This window comes from Mastigoproctus giganteus, chromosome 4, assembly GCF_048544385.1.
Source record: "Mastigoproctus giganteus isolate SK-2022 chromosome 4, ASM4854438v1, whole genome shotgun sequence".
Lineage (NCBI taxonomy): Eukaryota > Metazoa > Arthropoda > Arachnida > Uropygi > Thelyphonidae > Mastigoproctus > Mastigoproctus giganteus.
The window spans coordinates 189,859,661-189,882,734 of NC_143578.1; the positions used below are offsets into that span (position 1 = coordinate 189,859,661).

Here is a 23,074-nt window from a genome sequence, read left to right on the forward strand (position 1 = left end):
ACACTCAATTACAAAAACCAGTTGGCATACCATAAGATGGAAGCTTATTTAGAAGACATTTATGCTAAACACAATGAAAAGCTATTAAAATGTCAAGCAGCAACTGCTTGAGTTTCACCAAACTTTTCCATTGAATTTGTCCATAAAAAAAAGGTAAAGTGCAGCCATTATCAACCCACTGCAGGATGGAAGCCTCCTCAACAATTCATGTTGAGGGAAATGGACCATAACCACGCTGGTCCAATGCGGGTTGGCAGATCGACCATATTCAGCAGTCAGGGGCTTGAACCCTGGTCAACTCAAAGAGCGTGTGCTACTGCACTATCGCTCCTGACCACTCGGCTACGAATTTGTCCATAGATGGGCATAACATAAGCTATAATATCACCAGTGGATCAACACTAGCATGGGTTTGTTAAGGGAAAGTCTTGTCTGACAAATTTGATAGGATATTATGATGTGGTTACAAAGGAACTGGATAGATACAAAAAATAATTTTGATATCATATATTTGGATTTCAGGAAAGCTTTTGACACTGTTGCGCATGAAAGACTATTGTACAATTTGGAGCAGAATGGTATTAAGGGTAAGTTGCTACAATGGATAAAAGGATGGTTGAGTGGGAAAAGACAGAGGGTGGTAATCAATGGGTGCTGCTCTTCATGGACTAATGTTATTAGTGGAGTCTCACAGGGTTCAGTGTTGGGTCCTCTGTTCTTTTGTATATTTATCAATGATATTGATGAAGGTATATCAGGCTTAGTGTCGAAGTTTGCAGATGATACAAAGGTTGGCAGGGTTGTTAATGGGATCTAGAAAATTTTGGGTGGATGGGCTAAGAAGTGGCAACTGAAGTTTTAACCTTGAAAAATGCAAAGTACTGCATGTGGGTAGAAGTAACCCCAGAGAAACGTACCAACTGTGTGGTACTATATTTAAGAGGGTAGAAAATGAAAAAGACCTGGGAGTAATTGTGCAGTCAGATATGAAGTTTTCTGAGCAATGCAGACAGGCTGCCAGAGCAGGTCATGGGGTTTTGTCAATGATATATAGGAATTTTGCTAGCAGGGAAAAGGAGGTGATTGTCCCTCTGTATAAGGCGATGGTCAGGCCATGCCTTGAGAACTGCGTACAGGTCTGAAGGCTTCTTTTTTTAGAAAGGATGTAGATTTGCTTGAGCGTGTACAGAGAAGGGCAACAAGATTGGTGAGGGGAATGAAGGGATCCTCTTACCAAGAGAGGCTTAAGTTCTGAAAATTGTAGTGGCTGCAGACTAGGCACCTGCGCAGTGATCTGATTGAGGTGTATAAAGCCTTGAATGGGTTGAGCACGCTGAATTCTGATGGGATCCTTCCACTTGTTCAGATTACGAACATAAGGGGGCATAAATTCAAATTAAGAAAAGACAGATGTAGAATAGATGTGCGGAAATTTGCCTTTAGCCAGCAGGTGGTTAATTGCTGGAACAAACTTCCATCTGTCATTGTGGAAGTTGATAGGTTAAATAAATTTAAGGAGGAACTGGACAGTGATTTGGAGGGAATGGTGTGATTTTTTTTTTTTTTTTTTAGCTGATGTTGTATAAGCTCGCTTTCTTACATCATTTGCCACTATTAATACTAATACTAAAAAAAACAGGAGGGAAAACAGGCTTTCAGAAAAAGCAGGAAGTCCACACTGGACCACAAATTAAATTTCGCATTAGAGTACAGCCATAGGATTGTTTATCAGTGCAGTCTTTTAAATATTTGAATACCTAAGATTTTTTGATATTTTTCAGATATTTTTCTGTCTGTGGATTTTTCTTTGGATATAGTATTGAGACATCAACTCATATTGACTTCTTCAAAAAAGATAATGTTGCACATATTGCCCTCTCCAAAAATGCCAAGTCAAAGTTTTGTTCATAACAACGATATTGCTGCCCAGACATGGCAATCAGAAGTATTTCCAAAGCATCAGTAGAAAGAAAAGATCAGAACTTGCCTTTTATTTTTCTAGCCTATCTTAATATTCACTCATGCTCAGTACTTCATAACAGTATGTGGTATGTTATTATGGTATCAACTTCTATCCACAAAAAAATTTAGCCCAAAAAAATTTCAAATTTGAATATGATTCAAATTTGAATCTGCCAATTTATGAAATTTGTGCTACCTCATCATTTTTCAATGGAAACTTGTGCACTACATAGTAACATGTAACCATAATGTATTCTCTTACTGAGCAAAAGAACAGAACCTTCTCTTTCATTTTAAACCCTCTCGTGGACCCCCTGGTGGTATGTGTATGCATTATAACACACTTTGGGAAACACTGATATATAAAGGAATGGTTCAGCCACATCTTAAATACTGCATACAGGTCTGGACCTCATTTTAGGAAGGATGCAGATCTGTTAGAATGTGTGCAGAAAATAGCACTGAGATTAGTGAGGGGAACAAATGGGTACTTGTAGCAAGAAAGACCATTTCTGCAAACTGCAGATTTGGGAAACTAAGCACCTGCAAGGAAATCTCACTTAGGTGTTTACGGCTTTGAATGAATTTAGTATGCTAAATGCTGGTGGTACCTTACTCATTCTTGGACAATATACACTCCCACTTAAAAGTTTGGAATCACATTTAATTTTTTTTTTTTAATTTTCAAAGTTATTATTAAAATAGGACAAACTTCTTTACCAATTTTTGTTAAAATATTTTCTCTTATGCATAAAAATCAAAAAACTTATATAATATTTAAGAAATTTCAAGAATATTCCAGAGAGGTGTCAAATATTTCTGAATGTGGTAAAACATTGCAGGAGTTTCCAGAATGTGGGAATGTTGTAGACGATTCTAGAAAGAGAGAATATTGTTTCAATATTACAGAAGATTGTGGACAATTTTAGTGTTTTGCAATAATAATTAATCCTGATATAAACTCGAAAAATTTATGAAAAGCAACTTTGACAAGAGATTGATCAGATAATTTTACAACAGGATGCTGTGAGATATTAAGATTTCCTTTTTAGATGAAAAGGAAATCCTAAAAATCTCACATTTTAATATCTCAAATTTTCAGATGAAATTTGTTGACTTGAGACCAGTTCTGGGGATCAGTCATAACAGCTTCAACAGACACATCTAGAGAACTGTGAATTTCTGAAGACCAGAAGCGTTAGGTCATCAGTATAGGCAACCTTTGAAACAGGAATGATACCGAGGAGCCAATCATTCAGAAAGAACAATGTTCCAGATGAGCAGTGAAAGCATAAAAGCCTTGGGGGCAACAACATGAAACAGACTGGTCAAGTTGTTATGAACCAGAAACCATATGAACAAAACAATGATCAAAGTAATTTCAGGAAATATAGAGAGCATTAACCAAAACTAAAATGAACAAAAGCTAAACTTCAAATGGAATCAAAGATCCCAAAGAAATCTATACAGATAGCCATCATGTTTGTAATTTTAATGAGCAGACTGTTTTTCATTAAACGTAGCAGAGTTTGCTATTCCCTCATGAGCTGGAATGATGTGACATTATGAAGGTCTTTTACATTGCGGGTTGCATAATGAAACTATTCTATTGTAAAAGCCAACCCATGGAATCTGTAGAGGGAAATTTCTCGAGTTCCAAAAATACAATGTAAATTTAGCCACGGGAATGTTGATAAATTTTGGGCTTAGAATTTTTTTGACTGCCATAGGGCAAATGTTTTGAGAAGTCATTGCACTTGCTTAGGATACAAGTCTGATGGAGCAGGAAAAATGGAGATATCTCAGATAAAAAATTTGGTATTTGTTTTCAGACATCACTGCAATGGCAGTTTGTAAAACTTCTGTTTACAACAAAACTCAAGATCTTCAGATTGTCAACCAGGTTATTCTGTACATGCATGAAGGCTGAGATTTGAAGGTTTAAGTCCAATAATATAAAACTACAGGGAATATTTCAACACAATAATTGAAATCAAATAAAATTTCTATGTTTCACTGAATTTGATTTTCGATCACAAGGATTTCTCTGTTTTCATGAAAGAGCAGAGAACTAGGTCCTGTAGGACAAACACAGCCAAGTTCTAGGATTAAGGGCAAACTAACAGTTGTATGTGTTTAATTGATAGTTTTGCTTCCATACAATGCTCAGAATACATTAGCATTAATACAGACACATGAAGCAAGTAAGCAAGTTTATACAGCATCACCCCCCCCCCCCCAAAAAAAAAAAAAAAAAACTTTTGATTTCACTGATCCATTCATTCCAAATGTTTGTCTAGTTCTGCCTTGAATTTATCTAAGCTACCAACTTCCACAACAACAAATGGCAGTTTGTTCCAGCAATCAACTACCCGCTGGCTAAAGGCAACAAACTTCCGCACATCTGTTCTACAAATGTCTTTCCTCAGTCTGAATCTATGCCCCCTCAGGTTTGCAATCTGCGCAAGTGGAAGAATACCGTCAGCATTAAGCCTGCTCAATCCATTCAAGGCCTTATACATCTCAATCAGATCGCCTCGCAGGTGCCTAGTCTCCAGAAAGTGCAATCTGCAGAACTTAAACCTTTCTTCATAAGAGCACCCCTTTGTTCCCTTCACCAGTCTTGTTGCCCTTCTCTGTACTGATTCTAGCAACTCTATATCCTTCCTAAAATGAAGCTTCCAGACCTGTGCACAGTACTCAAGGTGTGGCCTGACCATTGCCTTATACAAGGGGATAATCACCTCCTTATCCCTGCTTGCAAAATTCCTGTATATCATTGACAAGACCCCCATGACCTATTCTGGCAGCCTATCTACACTGCTGAGAAAACTTCATATCTAACTGCACAATTACCCTAAGGTCTTGGTACATTTCTCTAGAGTTACTGCTAATGCAGCATGCAGTATTTTGCATTTTCCTAGGTTAAACTTCAGTTGCCACTTCTCAGCCCATCTACCCAACTTTTCCAGATCCTGTTGCAGCAGCAGCATACTGTCATTACTGTTATTAACAACCCTGCCAACCTTTGTATCATCTGCAAACTTTGACATTAAGCTTGATATACCTTCATCAATATCATTCATAAATATACAAAACAACAATGGGCTCAATACCAAACCCCAACAGACACGACTAATAACATTAGTCCATGTAGAGCAGTACCCATTGACCACCCCTCTGTTTTCTCCCACCCCTTTTATCCATTGTAGCAACTTGCCCTCAATGCCATACTGCTCCAATTTGTACAGTAGTCTTCCATGTGTAACAATATCAAAGATTTCTTGAAATTCAAGTATATAATATCAAAATTATTTTTTGCATTCAGTTCTTTTGTGACCACATCATAGTACCCAATCAAATTGGTCAGAAAATACTTCCCCTTCCCAAACCCATGCTGTGCCTGAATTATTGCTGCAGTCTTGTCTAAATGATCCTACAATGCTTCTTTAACCAGTTACTCCATTTGCCCTGGAACAGAAGTAAAACTAACAGATCTATAACTACTTTTGTCACCCATTGATCCCCCTTTGTGAATTAGAGATACATTTGCATATCTCCAGTCCGTGGGGACTTCCCCCACGAGTCCAAGAATGCTCTCATAATTATGGCTAAGGGCTTGCTTACTTCCTTTGCTGCCTCCTTTAATATAACTGGATAGATCCCATCCACTCAAGGTGCCTTTCTTATGTTTAACTTCAACAATTTCCACTCCACTTTGCTCTCAGTTATTACAAAATCATTTAACTCTTCTGTTAGAGTTTGATAAACATCTAGCCCTCACTTTCTTGAATGACTACTCATGTGTGAATGTAGATGCAATATACTTATTCAGTTCGGCAGCTATCTGAGAATGTTCATCTACAGTCAAACCATTGATATCAAGAGGACCAATCTGATTCATCCACTTCCTTTTAGAGTTTATATAAGTCTTTGCATCCTTTGACAAAGATTTTTCATAATGTAACTTTGCTTGCCTAAACTCCTTTGTAACTTGATTACAGACTAGCTTGTATCTACCATAGGCTACTGTGTCGCCTAACAATATATGTGCATCACATGCATTTTTCTTCTCTGCCACGAGTCTCATTAGTTCATCTGGCATCCATTTGGGCCTGAACCTAGAGCAGCATTTCTTAGTTGGAACAAAAAGCCTTGTAGCTTCCAAGGTTACTTCCTTGAACGCTTCCCATTTAGAATTTGCTGTTGGTAACATCGTCAGTTGGTCCCACTGCATAGAACCTAAAAAATCCCTGAAACCACTGTAGTATGAAAGCAAAAACTGTTCCCTTTACCCCTGATGGTAGTTCCATCTTTAAATAAATCCCACATCAGTACATTGTGATCATGCTACCTAGTGGTTCCTTTATCTGTAAATTCTTAATGCATGAATAATCACTACTGATAATCAGATCAAGAGTGTTACTCCCTCTTGTTGCCTCTCTAACATGCTGCTGTAGAAAACAATCAACCAATAAATCCACAAAAGCCTTGCTAGCATGTGAGTGACCAACCCACAAGTAGCTAGCCGGGTGGGTAAAGTGCCTGCCTAGCAACCCAAAGGTCACGGGTTCGAATCCCGCCTCGGGCTTGGATCAAAGTACTGCAAAAACCTTGGGAGGTGCATTATGGCCAAAGAAGCCGATGCGCCAACAACTACCAAAAAAAAACCAAAAAAAAAACCACAAGTTCCAGTCTATATCTGGGAAGTTAAAATCTCCCATTATAAGACACTCTGATTTACTGTTCCACTCTATTTCTCTGTATAATTGTTCATTATACTCATCAGAGTCATTAGGCCTAATTTATGCTTACACAGTGCTTAGGTCACACCAAACTGACTCAACATTGCACTGTCCATCTATGTCAACTGGATGATGTGTTTCTTCAGATTTTGTGTTTCTTAACTAACAGCATAACTCCTCCTCCCTTCCTATCTTGTCTATCCTTTCTGTGTACATTGCACTCCCCAAATTTCAATTCTGCATCCCTTATATCTGAGTGGTACCAAGTCTCTGATATCCCAACAATATCCGTCTTGGATGTCTTAACTAGCACTTCAAATTCATCAATGTTTATTATACTCCTAGCATTGGTGTACATGCAAGTATACATGCACCTGTTGTTACTCTTAGTTACTCTAATGCAGCCCATGTATTTACTTGTTTCATGACTTCCAGAAGTTCCTGAAATCCCCAGGAATTAACTGGCTTTCTGGGCTGCTACTCATTCCAATAGAAGCAGTGCAAGAATCGTTTCCACCTCTGCCTGCAGCTACTGTTAACCTAATTAATCTGTGAATCCCTCCCCCCAAGCTAGCAGTTTTCCGACCCAATTAACATTGCCTCAATAGCATCATTTTCTTGCACCCTTTCTATTTAAGTGTATCCCATCCCTGTAGAAGCAATCTCTCCTGTTAACAACCATAGACCACGCTGAGAAAAATTCTACCCCATGAGCCCTGCACGATATCTCCAGGGCCGATTTGATTGACAAGGCTCTCACATCATATACTCCCTCTTATCGTGTCTGGGCAGGATTGCACACTTTCAAATTTAACCCTAACTTGCAACTTTTTTTCAGCATTGACCTGTACTTAGTAAATCCGCAGATCTCCCACACTTAATGTCATTAGTGTCATGTAGAATGATATCACCTTTTGTGCCCTTAAAAGATTATATCTTTTCTACAACGTCATCAACTTTTGCCCCTAGCAGACATACCCTGGTCCTATTCCACCTATCCTTTTTGCATATTATATTTTTCGTTTCCCTGACAATTGGGTCACCAACAATAACTAGCTCCTGTGGGACCAGCGCATTTTGCCCTGAAGAAGGCCATTTAGGCCACTGTGTTACCTGGTCCATAAGAGTGTGCTCTGGCATTGAGTTGGGCATCTGAGAACTTTGATGGGGCCCCCATTTTAATTCCTTCGAGGGCATCCACCCGACTCTTCAAACTCCCATAGACGCCCATCAGAACGCCGAGTTGGCGCCTAATTTCTTCACATTCTCTGCACCTAGCACACAAACGCATCCTCCATGGCTAGATCATGTCCTGTTCAAGAGAGAGAGAGAGATCTGCAAACATGTTGCACTTTGCACATTTTTTTTAGACTGTGATGCGTTGGAGAATCGTCCCCTATGGTTTTCCCGTGAACAACACCACTTTTGCTACTTTGTGCAAGTTGCTTTGCTGCTCTAGTCTGGGACATGATTTCCATTTAAAAACAATTTAGTTAATAATAAAAATTTAATTAAAAGGTTTTATATATTTAATTGATCAATTGCCAATAGTATACTACGCTAACAGATTCCTACTACAGTCCTACATATTATGCTTTCTAGTTTTACATTATGCCTTACGCTATCAAGTTCGAGATATACGTAATGCTATTCCTTATCAATACTACACAATGGTACGAGTTTTACCGATACTAAGTAATAACCCACAAAATCTAAGTTCAAAATAAACTAAATATTGTAACTAGGAATATAAAGCTATTTCTAGAAAATAAATTAATATGCCAATTTAGTCAATAAAATGGTAAAAATTTAAGAAAAACTTCTCTATTTGCTGGAGCCGTAGAGAGCCAAGCTAATCTCATTCTCAATTCCTACGCTAACTAACAGAAGCACGTGCCAACTGATAAGAGGCCCGAAGCTTCAAAATAGCTGTCCTAGCAGTGTCTCAGATTTTTAAATGCGTAACAGATTCACCTGTTCGTATGCTCATATGTTTGCTCTGGATTCAAGATTTGCACTGCCTCGCAGCGAGGCTTGAATTATGATGATAAAATCAAAAGAGCCTGAAGATAATAATTGATACACAGTGAGAGAACTCCAATTACACATAAGTAAGAAGGCCATTTAGGTATTGAGCATAATTGAGTTTTGCACAAACCACTTTAAATTGTCTTTTGGTGTAGTTGTATTGAAAGGTGATTGTAACTTGAACAGGCAGTATCCCTAATTCATCATTAGAAGACATTCCTATACTATACGATTCGTTAGAGCATTAATCACTGTGGCAGTCTGGGGGTAAAACCAATGCTCTAATTCAGGCTCTCTCATTTTTTTAAAGCCATTCTAACTATATAACGATGCCATCTAATGAAAACAGTCTACTTTCTATCAAAGCGAAATCCAATATCGTTTAACAGACTCAAAGTACTAAAGATCCTGAAAATATCCAGAGGAAAAATTTATCAGAAAAAAAGTGTCCAGACAAGATTGCAGATACTTTCAATTTCAATCTTAACTCGTGATATTTTCTCAATATTGCTCTGTATTTTTAATTGAATCATCAGATCTCCTACTCTTAACATCATTAGTACTGACGTGTACAACAATATCACCTTCGGTGCCCTTAAAAGGGGATGGCTGTGCTACAACTTTATTTACTTTAGCTCCTGGAAGACATGACCTGGCCCTATTACAACTGTCCTTTTTACACAATACAAAGGGTACTAGGAAAGTTTTGCAATACAGCTTTGTTTATTTAATTTTTTCAAAGTAATTTCCTCTACATTCAATACACCTCTCCATCCTCCGAAACCAATCTTTAAACCAGTTCTGCCAAGTTTCACTAGGGAGTAAAGCACACTCGTTGTCCCAAGCCCGTAGAAGGGCCTCATCACTGGAAAACCGCCTCCCTTTTAGCTTCATTTTCACATGCGGGAACAGTGCAAAGTCGCAGGGAGCAAGGTCTGAACTGTAGGGAGGGTGCTCGAGAAGTTTCAGTCCTGTCGTGGTCAAATATTCGGTGCAGGCTTTGGCGCGGCGAGCTGCAGCATTATCGTGATGGAGGTACCAGGTGTCCATTCTTGACTTTGGCCGCAGGTTCTTCATAGATCCAATGACTTTAGGCAGGCATTGTTCAGTATACCACTTAGCTGTGACTGTCTTCTGCATGTCCAAAACGACACGTTCCACAATTCCACTCGATTTGAAAAATACAGCTATCATTTTCTTCTTTACAGATCGGGATTTTCTGACAATTATGGGTGTGTCGTCATCATCAAAGACCCAAAGTTTGTTTTGAGCCTTGGTTGGCAGATCGTAATAGTACAGCCAAGTCTCGTCACCTGTCACGATGTTGTTCACATACCGAGATTGTTCCTTATCAAACTTTTTTAACATCTCCCGGCACCAAGTCACACGTCGTGTCATCTGCTCTTCAGTCAGTTGATGCGGCACCCAGAGAGAACAAAGTTTCTTCACGTGAAAATGATCTTGCAGAATCGCACGAATTGCTGGTGCATTTAGGCCCAAAGTATCCTCTATCTGTTGGTAGGTCACTCGCCTGTTTTCGTCAAGCATTTTCCTCACAGCAGTAACGTTTTCCTCCGTAACTGACGTTCGTGGCCTTCCCGGCCTCTCAGAATCCTCCAGAGTGAAATTTCCCCTTTGGAATTCTCTATACCACCTGAATATCGTTGTACGATGTGGACAATCATCATCTAGTGCAAGAGTCATTTCTTCTAAGCACTGGTCTGTGGTTAAACCACGCACGAAATTATACCGCAAAACTGTCCTTACCTCATTTCGTGACCACGATGCCATCGCAAGCACTTTACACTCTCACTACTAATGAATAACTGAGCCCATCAACTTGGCGCGGCGGCTACTATGCACGTATGAACATGTCTCAACATGCAGCAACAAGCAGCTTCCTGTGATTCATTGTTGCGTCATATTGCAAAACTTTCCTAGTACCCTTTGTATATTTCCCATTTCCCTGACAATCGAGTCATCGACTACAGCTACTTCATGTCACAAGCTAAACTATGAGAGCTGAAAATGGTAGCCATTAGAAAAGCGTTCAATGCCATTTCCTTAACAATACAGAATATTAATAACAAAATAATATGAACGATTAAAAAATGAAGTTAATAACAGGTTTCTTACCTAAAAGAGTAAGGTGCATAATAGGCTTTGAGAATGGACAATTTCTGATTTGTATAGTGGACCCAATCTTCCCAAATAAATGCCTTTTTATCTGTAGTGAACAACAACAAATTTTATTTAAGTAGTCAATAAATGATTAATATATCAAAAATATACATTTCATCAGTGATAACGTATGAATGAATAAATTTTAATGTGTAACAGCAGTACATTGCATGCAGGGTTTCCGAAAAGAAAAAAAGAAAGCTACTCGCACCAGAAAAACACACTAATGCAACAGAAAGGCCTGGTCACAGTTCACATAGTACTCAGGAGCCAGCTGTGATGGGAAAATTAAGTGCTTGGCATTTCTACCCAATCCACCATCATTCTGATCCAGCAGATGGATCAAGGTATGCAAAAGGTTGTACAGGTAGAAGTAACGGTTTTGAAGGAAAAACAGAACAAAGTGGAGGTTACTAGAAGGCAAAGGTCTCTGCAGGGTATCCACAGCTATAATATGAGGTACACTAGACTCAACTAGAATGCCTCCTGGAAGGAGATGAACATCTCCGGCACTTTTAAATGAATGGAACAAAATATTCTTACAAGGAAGTGGATTTTGGTTTTGATACCAACATAAGGAAGGAGTTGTATAGTTGGTTTATTTTATTTTATTATTTATTTATTATTTTTTAAATTATTATTATTATTATTATTATTATTTTTTTTTTTTGGCTGGTACAACCAAAAAAAAAAGCCTAGAGATTCTATGCGCCTATGGCGAATACTAATATGAATACCATCTGAGGACTCTCGTAGAGATAGTTATTCAGAAGTGGCATCAATAAACGACCTGGTTAATGCTGAAGAGTGTCTTCAAGCTTGCATCCTTTACAAAATTCATATCCAGAGAAAGTGCCTGGATCATCTGCACCATTACTGTTCTTCAGGCTGCTGAGCAAGACAAACATCAGCAGGGAGTAATCCAAAGCTCCAGCATGAGGTACCTGTTGAGCTCAACAGACTAAATAAGCTTCAGTCAAAGTTTCCACTGCCAATGTAGAACAAGGAAAATTTAAAACTCTCCTACACAACACAACTGGTAAGTGTAGTAAAATATATCATTACAACTAATGTTTTTTTATTTCAGTTCAGCATTTTTCATCACATTGAAGCAATTACATATTTTTCTTTGGAGTTTAACAAACAGGCCTAATTCCCATGTAGTCCATTAAAGCAAAGTTTTTACCATATCAACTAAATCAGTATAAATACTAGTGAATGATAAATATTAAATTTAACATCAAAAGTTGATTTAGAGTAAAAACCAATCCTTGAATGGTCCCTGAGGTTGTCACAGACATTCTCTCAGATATGCCAGACAAGCTGTACTTGCTACCTGGGAGTCTAAAACGCTGATGGAACTGGTATTCGGGTGACACTCAAGTCAAGTGGACCCAATTTCAGTGAAGTCCAGATGGTCTGTGATAGCCAAATCCTCTGCTTGCACCTTCACGATGGTGGGACTGTTAGTAATCCTGGGTATAACCTCCATGCACAAGTACATGGTGGTGACCACCCAGGTGTGAACCAACATAAGCAGGGGTCGAGATGTGGCACCCACACCACATGGAAGAACGCCGCCCCTCTATGTTACCAGGCAGTACTAGGTGGCAGATGACTCTCATCAACCGGTGAAATACCACCACTTTGCTTATTGGAGGCTTGAAGTGGTGGAACCCATGTTTAGTCTCTAGAGCTAAGTTCCGGTGAACCCTTCCCATTTCTCTTCCATCATGCAGTATGATTGACGACTTTTGAGGTTATGATGAACGTCGTGGCGAGATCCAATATTCCTTACATTTTGAGGGTACAGCTCTAAAATGGTGTTCGCAGGCCGGCTGCTAGTTAGTACACTGGACCGGACCGAACCTATTGGTAACTCTCTAGGAGGCTTCCGGATCAGCTAGTGTATAATCTTGCTACCTCTACTCTGCCAGATAGTGACTGGAGGGAGTCCGAGTAGTGTGTATGCAGGGAGCATTGTCGAGGCCACGTTATGTCAAGGATCTGGGTATATTCTTACCACGTGTACGCCATATCCAAAAATTTCATTACTTCATACAGCATGTCCCACCCACTTTTTCTTACTATTGAATACACCATGAATTGTCAAAATAATAGAGCAAGCTTATCTGCGAAAAGATCTAAACCTCCCAAGCATTTCCTAATTCATTTCACAAATATACGTGGTCTCAATTCTAATCTCAACGATGTCCATTTCCACTTGCAGTCTGCCAAACCCCATGTACTTTTTCTGACAGAATCTCAGTTATCGGTTGATTCAACTACTGCTCATATCAGATGCCCAAATTATTTGCTGTATGATTCCTTTCACCTCAAAGGTGGCACTTGTGCATATGTCCGTTCTGATATTACCTGTCAGAGACTTGGCAATTTGGAATCTCCTCTCTTTGATCTTCTCTGGCTTAAAATCTCTCTACCTCATTGTGTCAAATTCATCTGTTGTCTCTACCGTTCTCCCAACTCCACTAATCACTTCGAGCTCTTTGACTTTCTCTCTTTGCAACTTGACTTTCTCCAGTCCAACTTTCCTAACAGTGAGGTAATTTTCCTTGGTGATTTTAATGTTCACAACTCCAGCTGGCTTCCGTTTTCTAGTCACACCGACCCAGCAGGTAGAGATGCTGAGGCTTTTGCAATTACTAATGACCTTGCACAGATTGTTCATTTACCTACAAGAATACCGGACAATCCTAATCATACAGCTAATACGCTCGATCTTTTTCTCACAAACAACCCTTCTAAGTACACGGTCGAAGTGAGAGGTCCATTAGGCACTTCAGATCACAACTTGGTGATTGTCTCTTCTCCAATGGAACCTTTATCTCCTGGCTATTCCTAACCTCGTGTTGTTTGGCATTACAAGAATGCAAAATGGGATGAACTGCGAGACTTCTTTTCTTCTCTTCCTTGGTCGGATTACTGTTTCAAAACATCTGATGTCAACATTTGCTCAGATCGTTTTGTCAGTGAAATTATTCTTGCAGGAATGGAATCCTTTATCCCACACTCCACTTTAAAATCTCGTCCTTTATCTAAACCTTGGTTTTTCAATAAATGTGCTAAGGCTGTTCAAGAGAAGAATGTTGCATATCGTAATTGGCTTGTTTCTAATTCTTCAGTTTCATTTTCTGCCTACACCAAAGCTTGCAACAATTGTAAAGCAGTTATTAATCAGTCCAAACTAGAGTTTGAACAGGCTAAGAGTAGAAAACTTGCTTTTTGCCCTAATGGTAGCCGAGCATTCTGGTCTCTTGCCAAAGCTATTGGCCGGAACTTTTGCCCATCTCTTTTTTTTTATTTTTTTTATTTTTTATGAAAACCCCAAACACGAAAGGTATCAAAACCTATAGTACTTAGTACCGTGCATGGGTTGAAGGAGAAGTATGGGGGAGGGGGGGTGCCGGAAACTTTGCTCTACAGACTAAACACGGGTTTCACCACTTCAAGCCTCCAATAAGCAAAGTGGTGGTATTTCACCGGTTCATGAAAGTCATCTACCACGCTCCCACCTCTGTCCAAATCAGATGGTTCTGTTGTCACTTCAGCCAAGGATAAAGCTGATCTGCTAGCATCCCATTTTTCTTCCAGCTCATGTATTAATGATCTTGGTAAAACACCCCCACCATTCCCAACACGCTCCATTCAATGCCTCCTGTGGTCTTCCGTCAAAAGGATATCAGAAGGATTTTGATGAATCTTGATGCTAAGAAAGCTCCAGGTCCTGATGGTATTTCTCCACTTGTTCTCAAAACCTGTGCTCCTGAACTTACTCCTATTCTTTGCGGCCTTTTTTCACTTTCTTATTTCAAAGGTGTTTTTCCTTCTGCTTGGAAATTTGCTCATATCCAGCCAGTTCCTAAAAAGGGTGACAAATCCCTCCCATCCAATTATCGTCCCATTGCAATACTTCTACTCTTTCTAAAGTAATGTAGAAATCAATTAACCGCCAACTCTTAAACTACCTAGAAACCTTCCGTCTGATCAACGATCGCCAGTATGGATTTCGTCAGTGTCGATCCACTGGTGATATTCTGGCTTATGTTACCCATTTATGGACTAATTCAATGGAAAGGTTCAGTGAAACACAAGTAGTTGCTCTTGACATCTCAAAGGCTTTTGATCGTGTTTGGTATAAAGGTCTTCTAAACAAGCTTCCATCTTATGGTTTGCAAACTGTTTTTAGTAATTGGTTATCCAGTTTTCTCTCTGATCGCTCACTGAGGGTGATGGCTCTCTGTCTTCTAACTTCTCCACTAATGCCGGTGTCCCACAAGGTTCAGTTCTTTCCCCCACTCTTTTCCTCTTGTATATTAATGACCTTCTTCATTGACTGGAAATCCTATCCATAGTTTTGCCGATGATAGCACATTGCATTCCACTTTCCATTTTGAGAAACCTTGTCCTGCTCAATCAGCTTCAACTTCTTGAAAATTTGCTACCAATTCCTTAAATGCCGATCTTCAGGTAATTCTCCAGTGGGGCATAGACAACTTAGTTGATTTCAACCCTTCTAAAACTCAGTCTTGTCTTATATCTCGCAAAAAGGATTCTTCTGCTCCTTATGCTTATCTTTAGGGACACTCCGATTTCTAGGCAAAATGATATATCTCTTTTGGGGATTACCCTGACTTCTAATCTCTCTTGGCACAAGCACATTACAAATATTGCTTCCTCTGCATCTAAAAAACTTGGTTTTCTCTTTCACTCTCGGCATTACTTTTTTTCCAAACAGCTGCTCACTCTGTATAAATCGCAAATCCGCCCTGCCATGGAATGTTGTTCCCACATCTGGGGTGGTGCCCCCAAAACCTGTCTCAGGCTTCTTGATTCCATTCAGAAGAGGGCAGTTAGGTTAATTAATGATTCATCTCTAACAGAGTCTCTCCACTCGCTTTCTCATAGACGTACTGTTTCTGCTGCATGCCTCTTCTATAGATACTTCCATGGGCACTGTTCTTCTGAATTGGCTTCTATAATTCCCACTCTCTCTTTCAAAACAGTCCGAACACGTGCCGCCAACATCCGTTTACTGTCCAACTTCAAACCCACAGAACCAACGTTTCATCTTCCTCATTTATTCATTCAACTGCCGTTTTCTGGAACAACCTTCCTTCATACGTATTTCCTGAAAATTGCAGTCTACAGAAGTTCAAGTCCAATGTCAACAAATATCTTCTTTTGTCTTCTCAACCTCCAACCCAAGCACGGTACTAAGTACTATAGGTTCTAATACCTCTCATGTTTGGGGTTCATATAAAAAAAAAAAAAAAAAAAAATCAACCAACAAGATGGGCTGCAGAATTTAAGACCAAACCAAGTTGCGTCACATAGCAACTATGCTGTTATGTTATGTTATTTGGTTTTTTTAGGAGCATTAGCAACTAAGGCCATATTGCTCCGGGAATATGTCAACAAATATCTTCTTTTGTCTTCTCAACCTCCAACCCAAGCATGGTACTAAGTGCTTGGGTTGGAGGTTGACCTTTCCGCATCCTCCGTATTTGGTGGTGACGGGCTCAAACTCCGGTCTAATCAAGAAGCGTGTGCTAAGTACCGCTGCTCCTTCCCACCTGGATACGGAGGCGCCGCAACTATGCAGGTGACACATCAGACAGTGTGACCATGGCAGTTGGTCAAGTTTGTGCCTGATCAGTTTTGTCTATGTAACAAATGTGACACACACGGAGCAGTATTCTGCTCGCAATTTTGTTTCTGTCTCAAGAAAACATCAGCTGAAGAATACGAAATGTTAAAAGGGGCTTATGGTGAATCTATGCTACCATATAGCAGAGCGCACAAGTGGTTTAGGATGTTTAAAGATGAACGTGATTCAATCACAAAAATCAGCAGTCCTAGAGTTCCAACCACTGCTGTCACTCCAAAAATTCCAAACACTGCTTCTGTAATCGTGAGAGAAGATCATCATATAACAGTAAGGAAACCGGCAAAGATGTTGAGATTATCAGCAGGAAGCACGTACAGTATTCTCCATGACCATTTGCATATGATAAATGTTTGTGCACTGGGTTCCAAGGCTGCTCACACCTGAGCAAAAGCAAATTCGCATGGAGGTTTGTCATTGTGATTCTGTATAAAATGATAACGGTGGATGAGACAGGGCTTCGTCATTTGAACCCAGAGAGTAAGCAATAAAGTTCTGTTTCGAAGTCTGTGTCATTGCAACACTGAAAAAGGCAAAAGCTGTAGCTTCCACAGGAAAGGCTATGGTTATCTCTCTTTTTTTGACATTTAAAGAATATTTTACCAGCATGTTGTGCCACATCATATGACTGTTATGGAACCTTACTACAGAACTGTACTGTCCACTTTGTGGGACCACATTCATCGCAAACAACCACAACTGCACTCATCGTGACAATGAGAGACTTCACATTACTCATACTGTCATTGAGTACTTTGCCAGCACTAATGTCAAATGTGTTCCTCATCTGCCCTACAGCTCTGGCCTTGCACAATGCAATTTTTTTATATTTTTATTTCCAAAGTTAAAGAAGGAGCTGCAAGGTAAATGTTTTCGATCAGCAGAAGAAGTTGTAAAGATATTAGAGGCAATTCTCAAATGCATGTCAAAAAATGGCTTATATCATGCTTTTGAAGAATGGCAGAAATGTTGGCGTGAGTGCATTTCATTAAATGGGGACTACTTTGAAAAGGACCATAAAACTACGCATGATTAATAAAGGTATATTGTGAAAAAAAAATTATGATCATTGTTTATTGAATAACCCTCGTAAATATATAAATTAAATTACATTACAAATAAACCACATTAAGATCTAATTAAACCAAGACAACTCAAATATAGTGCAGTCAAAGTATGCACATATATATTTACCCCCACCAAAAAAACCTACCTACACACACAAAAGATGCCATTTACACATTTTATTTGCATCACAGCACATAACTTTATCGAGAGAATATATATATATTGATACAAAATAATATAAATAGTTACATTCCATTTCTGTTAACTATGTATCACACTCAGGTCCTATAAAACAAAGGTAAAATATGGATATTGGGAAACTAGCTGGATGAATGAACGAATTAATTAATTAATTACAAAGTAGACCAAACAATTATATAAATATAAAAATTAGGGTGGGGAATCATAAACCAGTCTGATAGAGCATAACTGATGAAGTGAAGGAATATATGGCAGAGGATGTGCTATTACACTGGCTGAATGTATCTTGCTCTGATGTTTACCATTTGAACAAGTATTATGTCTACACCGGCTGCATGCTTAACTTGTTAATGAAAACTAAGACTGTTATAGTGTTATTTCAATCACTGGGCATGTACACTATTTATCTGACTGGGTTATGTTCCTTACACAAACTTTTATATTTATATATATATCTGATGTAACTTCATAATTAATTTGTTCAACTAGTAATCCAATGGCTATACTGGCTTCAGTTTTATACGATCTGAGTCTGATACACAGTTAACAGAAATGGTTTAAAGCTATTTATACTGCTCTGTACCAATGTGCATGCCTTTGATAAAGTTATGCACTAATGCAAATAAATATAAATATAAATTTTAAAAACATTTTTAAACATTGAAAATTAAAAAAAAAATTAAAATTGCATTTAAAAAATAAAATTTAAATTTAAATACAAAAAACCATGCAATTCATTAAGAAAAGGTGAAATATTGGCATTTGAGCAGAATTTAAAAAATAAAAAAAAAAAATTCCAAAAATTAAAAAGAAAGTTGAGTACCTGTCAAGTGACATGCCACCATATTCATATTCGCTACATTTTGGATACCACCACTGCTGGGTTAAAATTTGTTTTCAAAGGCCAGGTGATAGATAGTCCACAGACCATACATACTGATAATGACCTAAGGGCATCAAGATAAACTAGCAATTAATCTTGTTGCATCTATGTGGTTACAAAGGAACTGGATGCAAAAAATAATTTTGATATCATATACTTGGATTTCAGGAAAGCTTTTGACACTGTTGCGCATGGAACACTACTGTACAAATTAGAGCAGAATGGTATTAAGGATAAGTTGCTACAATGGATAAAAGGATGGTTGAGTAGGAGAACACAGGAACACAGAGGGTGGTAATCAATGGGTGCCGCTCTTTGTGGACTAATGTTATTAGTGGAGTCCCACAGGGTTCGGTGTTGGGTCCATTGTTGTGTTGTATATTTATCAATGCTATTGATGAAGGTATATGAGGCTTAGTGTCGAAGTTTGCAGATGATACAAAGGTTGGCAGGGTTGTTAATGACAGTAATGGCAGTGTGCTACTGCAACAGGATCTAGAAAATTTGGGCAAATGGGCTGAGAAGTGGCAACTGAAGTTTAACATTGACAAATGCAAAGTACTGCATATGGATAGAAGTAATCCCAGAGAAATGTACCAACTGTGTGGAACTACACTTAAGGTGGTAGAAAATGAAAAAGACCTGGGAGTAATTGTGCAGTTAGATATGAAGTTTTCTGAGCAATGCAGACAGGCTGCCGGAGCAGGTCATGGGTTTTGTCAATGATATACAGGAATTTTGCTAGCAGGGAAAAGGAGGTGATTGTTCCTCTGTATAAGACAATGGTCAGGACACATTGTACTGCATACAGGTCTGAAGGAATCATTTTTAGGAAGGATGTAGATTTGCTTGAGCGGGTACAGAGAAGGGCAACAAAATTGGAATGAAGGGATCCTCTTACCAAGAGAGGCTTAAGTCCTGCAAATTGCAGCGGCTGGAGACTAGGCACCTGCGAGGTGATCTGAGATTGAGGTGATAAGGCCTTGATTGGGTTGAGCACGCTGAATTCTGATGGGATTCTTCCACTTGTTCAGATTACGAACCTAAGGGAGCATAAATTCAAATTGAGGAAAGACAGATGTAGAATAGATGTGCAGAAATTTGTCTTTAGCCAGCGGGTGGTTAATTGCTGGAACAAACTTCATCTGTCGTTGTGGAAGTTGATAAGCTAAATAAATTTAAGGAGGAACTGGACAAACATTTAAGAAGGAATTGTTTTGTATTTTTTTTTTTGGCTGATGCTGCATAAGCTCATAATACACTTGCTTTCTTGCATCACATGCCACTACTACTACTACTTGATGCTATATAAGCTTGCTTTCTTGCATCATTTACCAGTTGCTTTCCAGGTATTGTAATATAAATTCAATAAAAGGAGAAAGTCCAAGTAGTGAACGGACAACGACGCAAAGGCCAAGGAATGTAAAAAGTTGGATAAGCCTTGGAATGTATACAGAATACTAAAACCTTATTTACTTTGTACATCACATTCCTCCCTAATTTCCTACATCAAAATGCATCATGAATAGTCAAGGTTAACAGAATAAACTTATCACAAAAAAGAACTCAGCATCCCAAAAACTTATTATTTCAATGAACAAATGTATATCAATTCAGTTATAATCTTATACAGCTTTCTAAAACCCCATTTACATTTTCTAACAGAAATTCAATTATTGGTTTTCTGAACACCACCCATACCATTTCACCATTAGTCATTTCATCATTCTTTCCATTTTAAAGGTGTACCTGTGCATAACATCACTCTGATATTCCTTGTCATTGACTTCCTAATCAGGAATCTCTTATGTTTTTAACCTCCTCTTGCTCCAAATCCTCTTTATGTCATTCTGCCAAATTCATCTGCTGTGTCTCTAATTTTCCAACTCAAATCACTCAGAACCTAACTTTTCCAGTCTGACTTTTCTAACAGCAAAAGAATTTTTCTTTAGTGATTTTAATAGCTGGACATGATTTTTGTTTTGCACAGCACTCAGCTGTTAGAAACGCTCATGCTTTTGCTATTACATTGCACATGTTCATTTTCATACCAGACAATCCTAACACCAATCCTAGCAAATACGATTGATCTTTTTTCTTGCCAACAATCCTTCAAAGTGTATACAGCTAATGCTAATTGTTCTCCACAAATCTAATTTCAGAATTTGGTGGTCTCTTCTCAAATTGTGTATCTGGTGAATAACCCATTCTCCGTTTCATGTTGTTTGGCATCATAACAATATTAAAAGGGGGTAATCATGCAATTCCTAGTCCTCTTTTCCATGGTTAGATTATTGTTTTAAATCTGATAAGAATGAAATAATTTTTCCCTATTTCACCCTACATTCTCAACCTTTATCTTAACTATGTTTCTCCAAAAAACTTACTAAGGCAGAATAAGACTAATGCATAACAAAACTCATTTACAATCAAAATTAAAGCTTTGTTTTCCCTTCCACATTAGAGCTTGCAACAACTCTGAATAAATTAAAAAGTTATTAAAAAAATTTTAAGTTATTTCAAACTGAATTTTCAAGACAGAAACAGAAGTAAGAAACTTGTCTCTTGACCAAATGGTAGTTGAGGATTCTGTTTCCTGCAAAATCTGCAGATAAAAACATTTTCCATCTATACTTCTAACTTGTGTCACAGCCTAGTTCTATTGCATCTGCATCTAAAGACAATTGACTTATCAACACCTTACTTTCTTCTAAGTCTTCCAATGACTTTGGTAAATTTTCACCTACTATACCAAACACATTATATTCAATATAATTCCTACCAATCTTTTTTTTGAGAGAAAGAAATCTGCAGAATCTGAACATTAATAACTTTATGCAGTTATTAATGGTATTCTTCCACTTGTTCTTAAATCCTGTGTTCCATATTCTTTTATTCCACTGGTGATTTTCCTTCTGTGTGAAATTTTGTTCAAATCCAGCTAATTCCTCCATTACAATTATCAGTGTACTAAACTTACCTTAACTGTCTCAAAGGTAATGGTGAAATCCATCAGCTGGAAACTCTTACACTATCTTGAACCCTTCCATCTGATTAACAACTATTATTACGAATTCAATCAGTGTTGAGATGCAGGCAGTACCTCGGTTGATATTATTGAAACTTTGGATAAATTCAACAAATTCCATGGAAAAAGTTGGTGAAACTTAAGCAGTTGCTCTCAAATAATAAGCAAGCAGTTCCTAAACAAGACCAGAGATAGTCTTGTTTAGGAACAAGAGTTCATTAGTTTTTTTTTTTTTTTTTTTTTTTTAATTTAGTTTCAATATTTTAGCAGTAATTGAAAGCATTGTTTTTGCAATGTACTGCATAAGTGCATACCAATACTATGATATGTAAGAGGCTGCAGTATTTAAGCTTTTTTCATTTTTGCAGTTTGCTGTCTGGCAAACAAAAGAATAACTTATCTTCCAATGCATTCTTCTAGTTATGCAAACATTATATAGATCTAAAGCAGGTGAAACATAACATCACTGGTGGTACCAAGTTTTGTGGTAGTATTTTAGGATGCCATGGGAGATAATACAAGTTGTGGACACCTCACTTCTGCTGTGGTAGTTGTAAACACCGGGAGAGATGGTTTCATGGTAGTTGTAAGTTTATGATGTTTGCTGTGTCTTGAATATGTGGAGAGAGAGCACAACCCAGTTTCCTCTCTGATCACTAACTGAATATGATAGTAGATGGCTGTTTTCTAGCTTGTTTTTTCACCCCTAATCAGAATGCTAGAATTTTTCCTGAGGTTCTGCTCTCCCTCTCATTCTTTTTCTAGTATATGTTAATGACTTTCACTGACTAGAAATTCCATCCATAGTTTTGCTGATGTAGTATGGTATATTCCATTTTCCAGTTCAACACAATTGTCTCCACCAACATAAAGTGGGCTAGCTACAATTTGCAAGCTGTGCAAGTGCAACAACTACTCAGATAAGCACCACCAATTCTTAAATGAAGATATCCAGGTAATTCTCTAGTGAGGAAGAAGAAAATCTGATTAATGTCAATCCATCTAAAATCTAGTCCTGTCTTATCTTTCATAAAAAACAGCATGCTGCTCTTATGTTGAACTTCAACAACACAGATTCCTAGCCAAAACCATATACAAGTGGGATAACCTCAACATTAACTTTTCTTGGCATAAGTATATCACAACTAAAAATTTCACTGCTTCAAAAAAATCTGTTTTCTCTTTTGCTCTCAGCATTACTTTTTTTCTTGACAACTGTTAGCTAACACTATACAAATCAGAAATCTGCACTACAATGGAATATTATTCCACATTGTGGTGCTCTCAGAACA

At 38.2% G+C, this 23,074-nt stretch overlaps 1 protein-coding gene across 1 annotated transcript in view; it reads right to left on the bottom strand.

The window, feature by feature from the left end:
• Nucleotides 1-23,074, bottom strand: part of LOC150087275 (TATA box-binding protein-associated factor RNA polymerase I subunit B-like) — a 308,013-nt gene that overhangs the window by 84,954 nt on the left and 199,985 nt on the right. Inside the window, exon 11 of the mRNA XM_090372434.1 lies at nucleotides 10,872-10,962. Within this exon, the coding sequence (XP_090228560.1) occupies nucleotides 10,872-10,962 (91 nt within the window). The remainder of the gene's footprint in view (nucleotides 1-10,871; nucleotides 10,963-23,074) is intronic.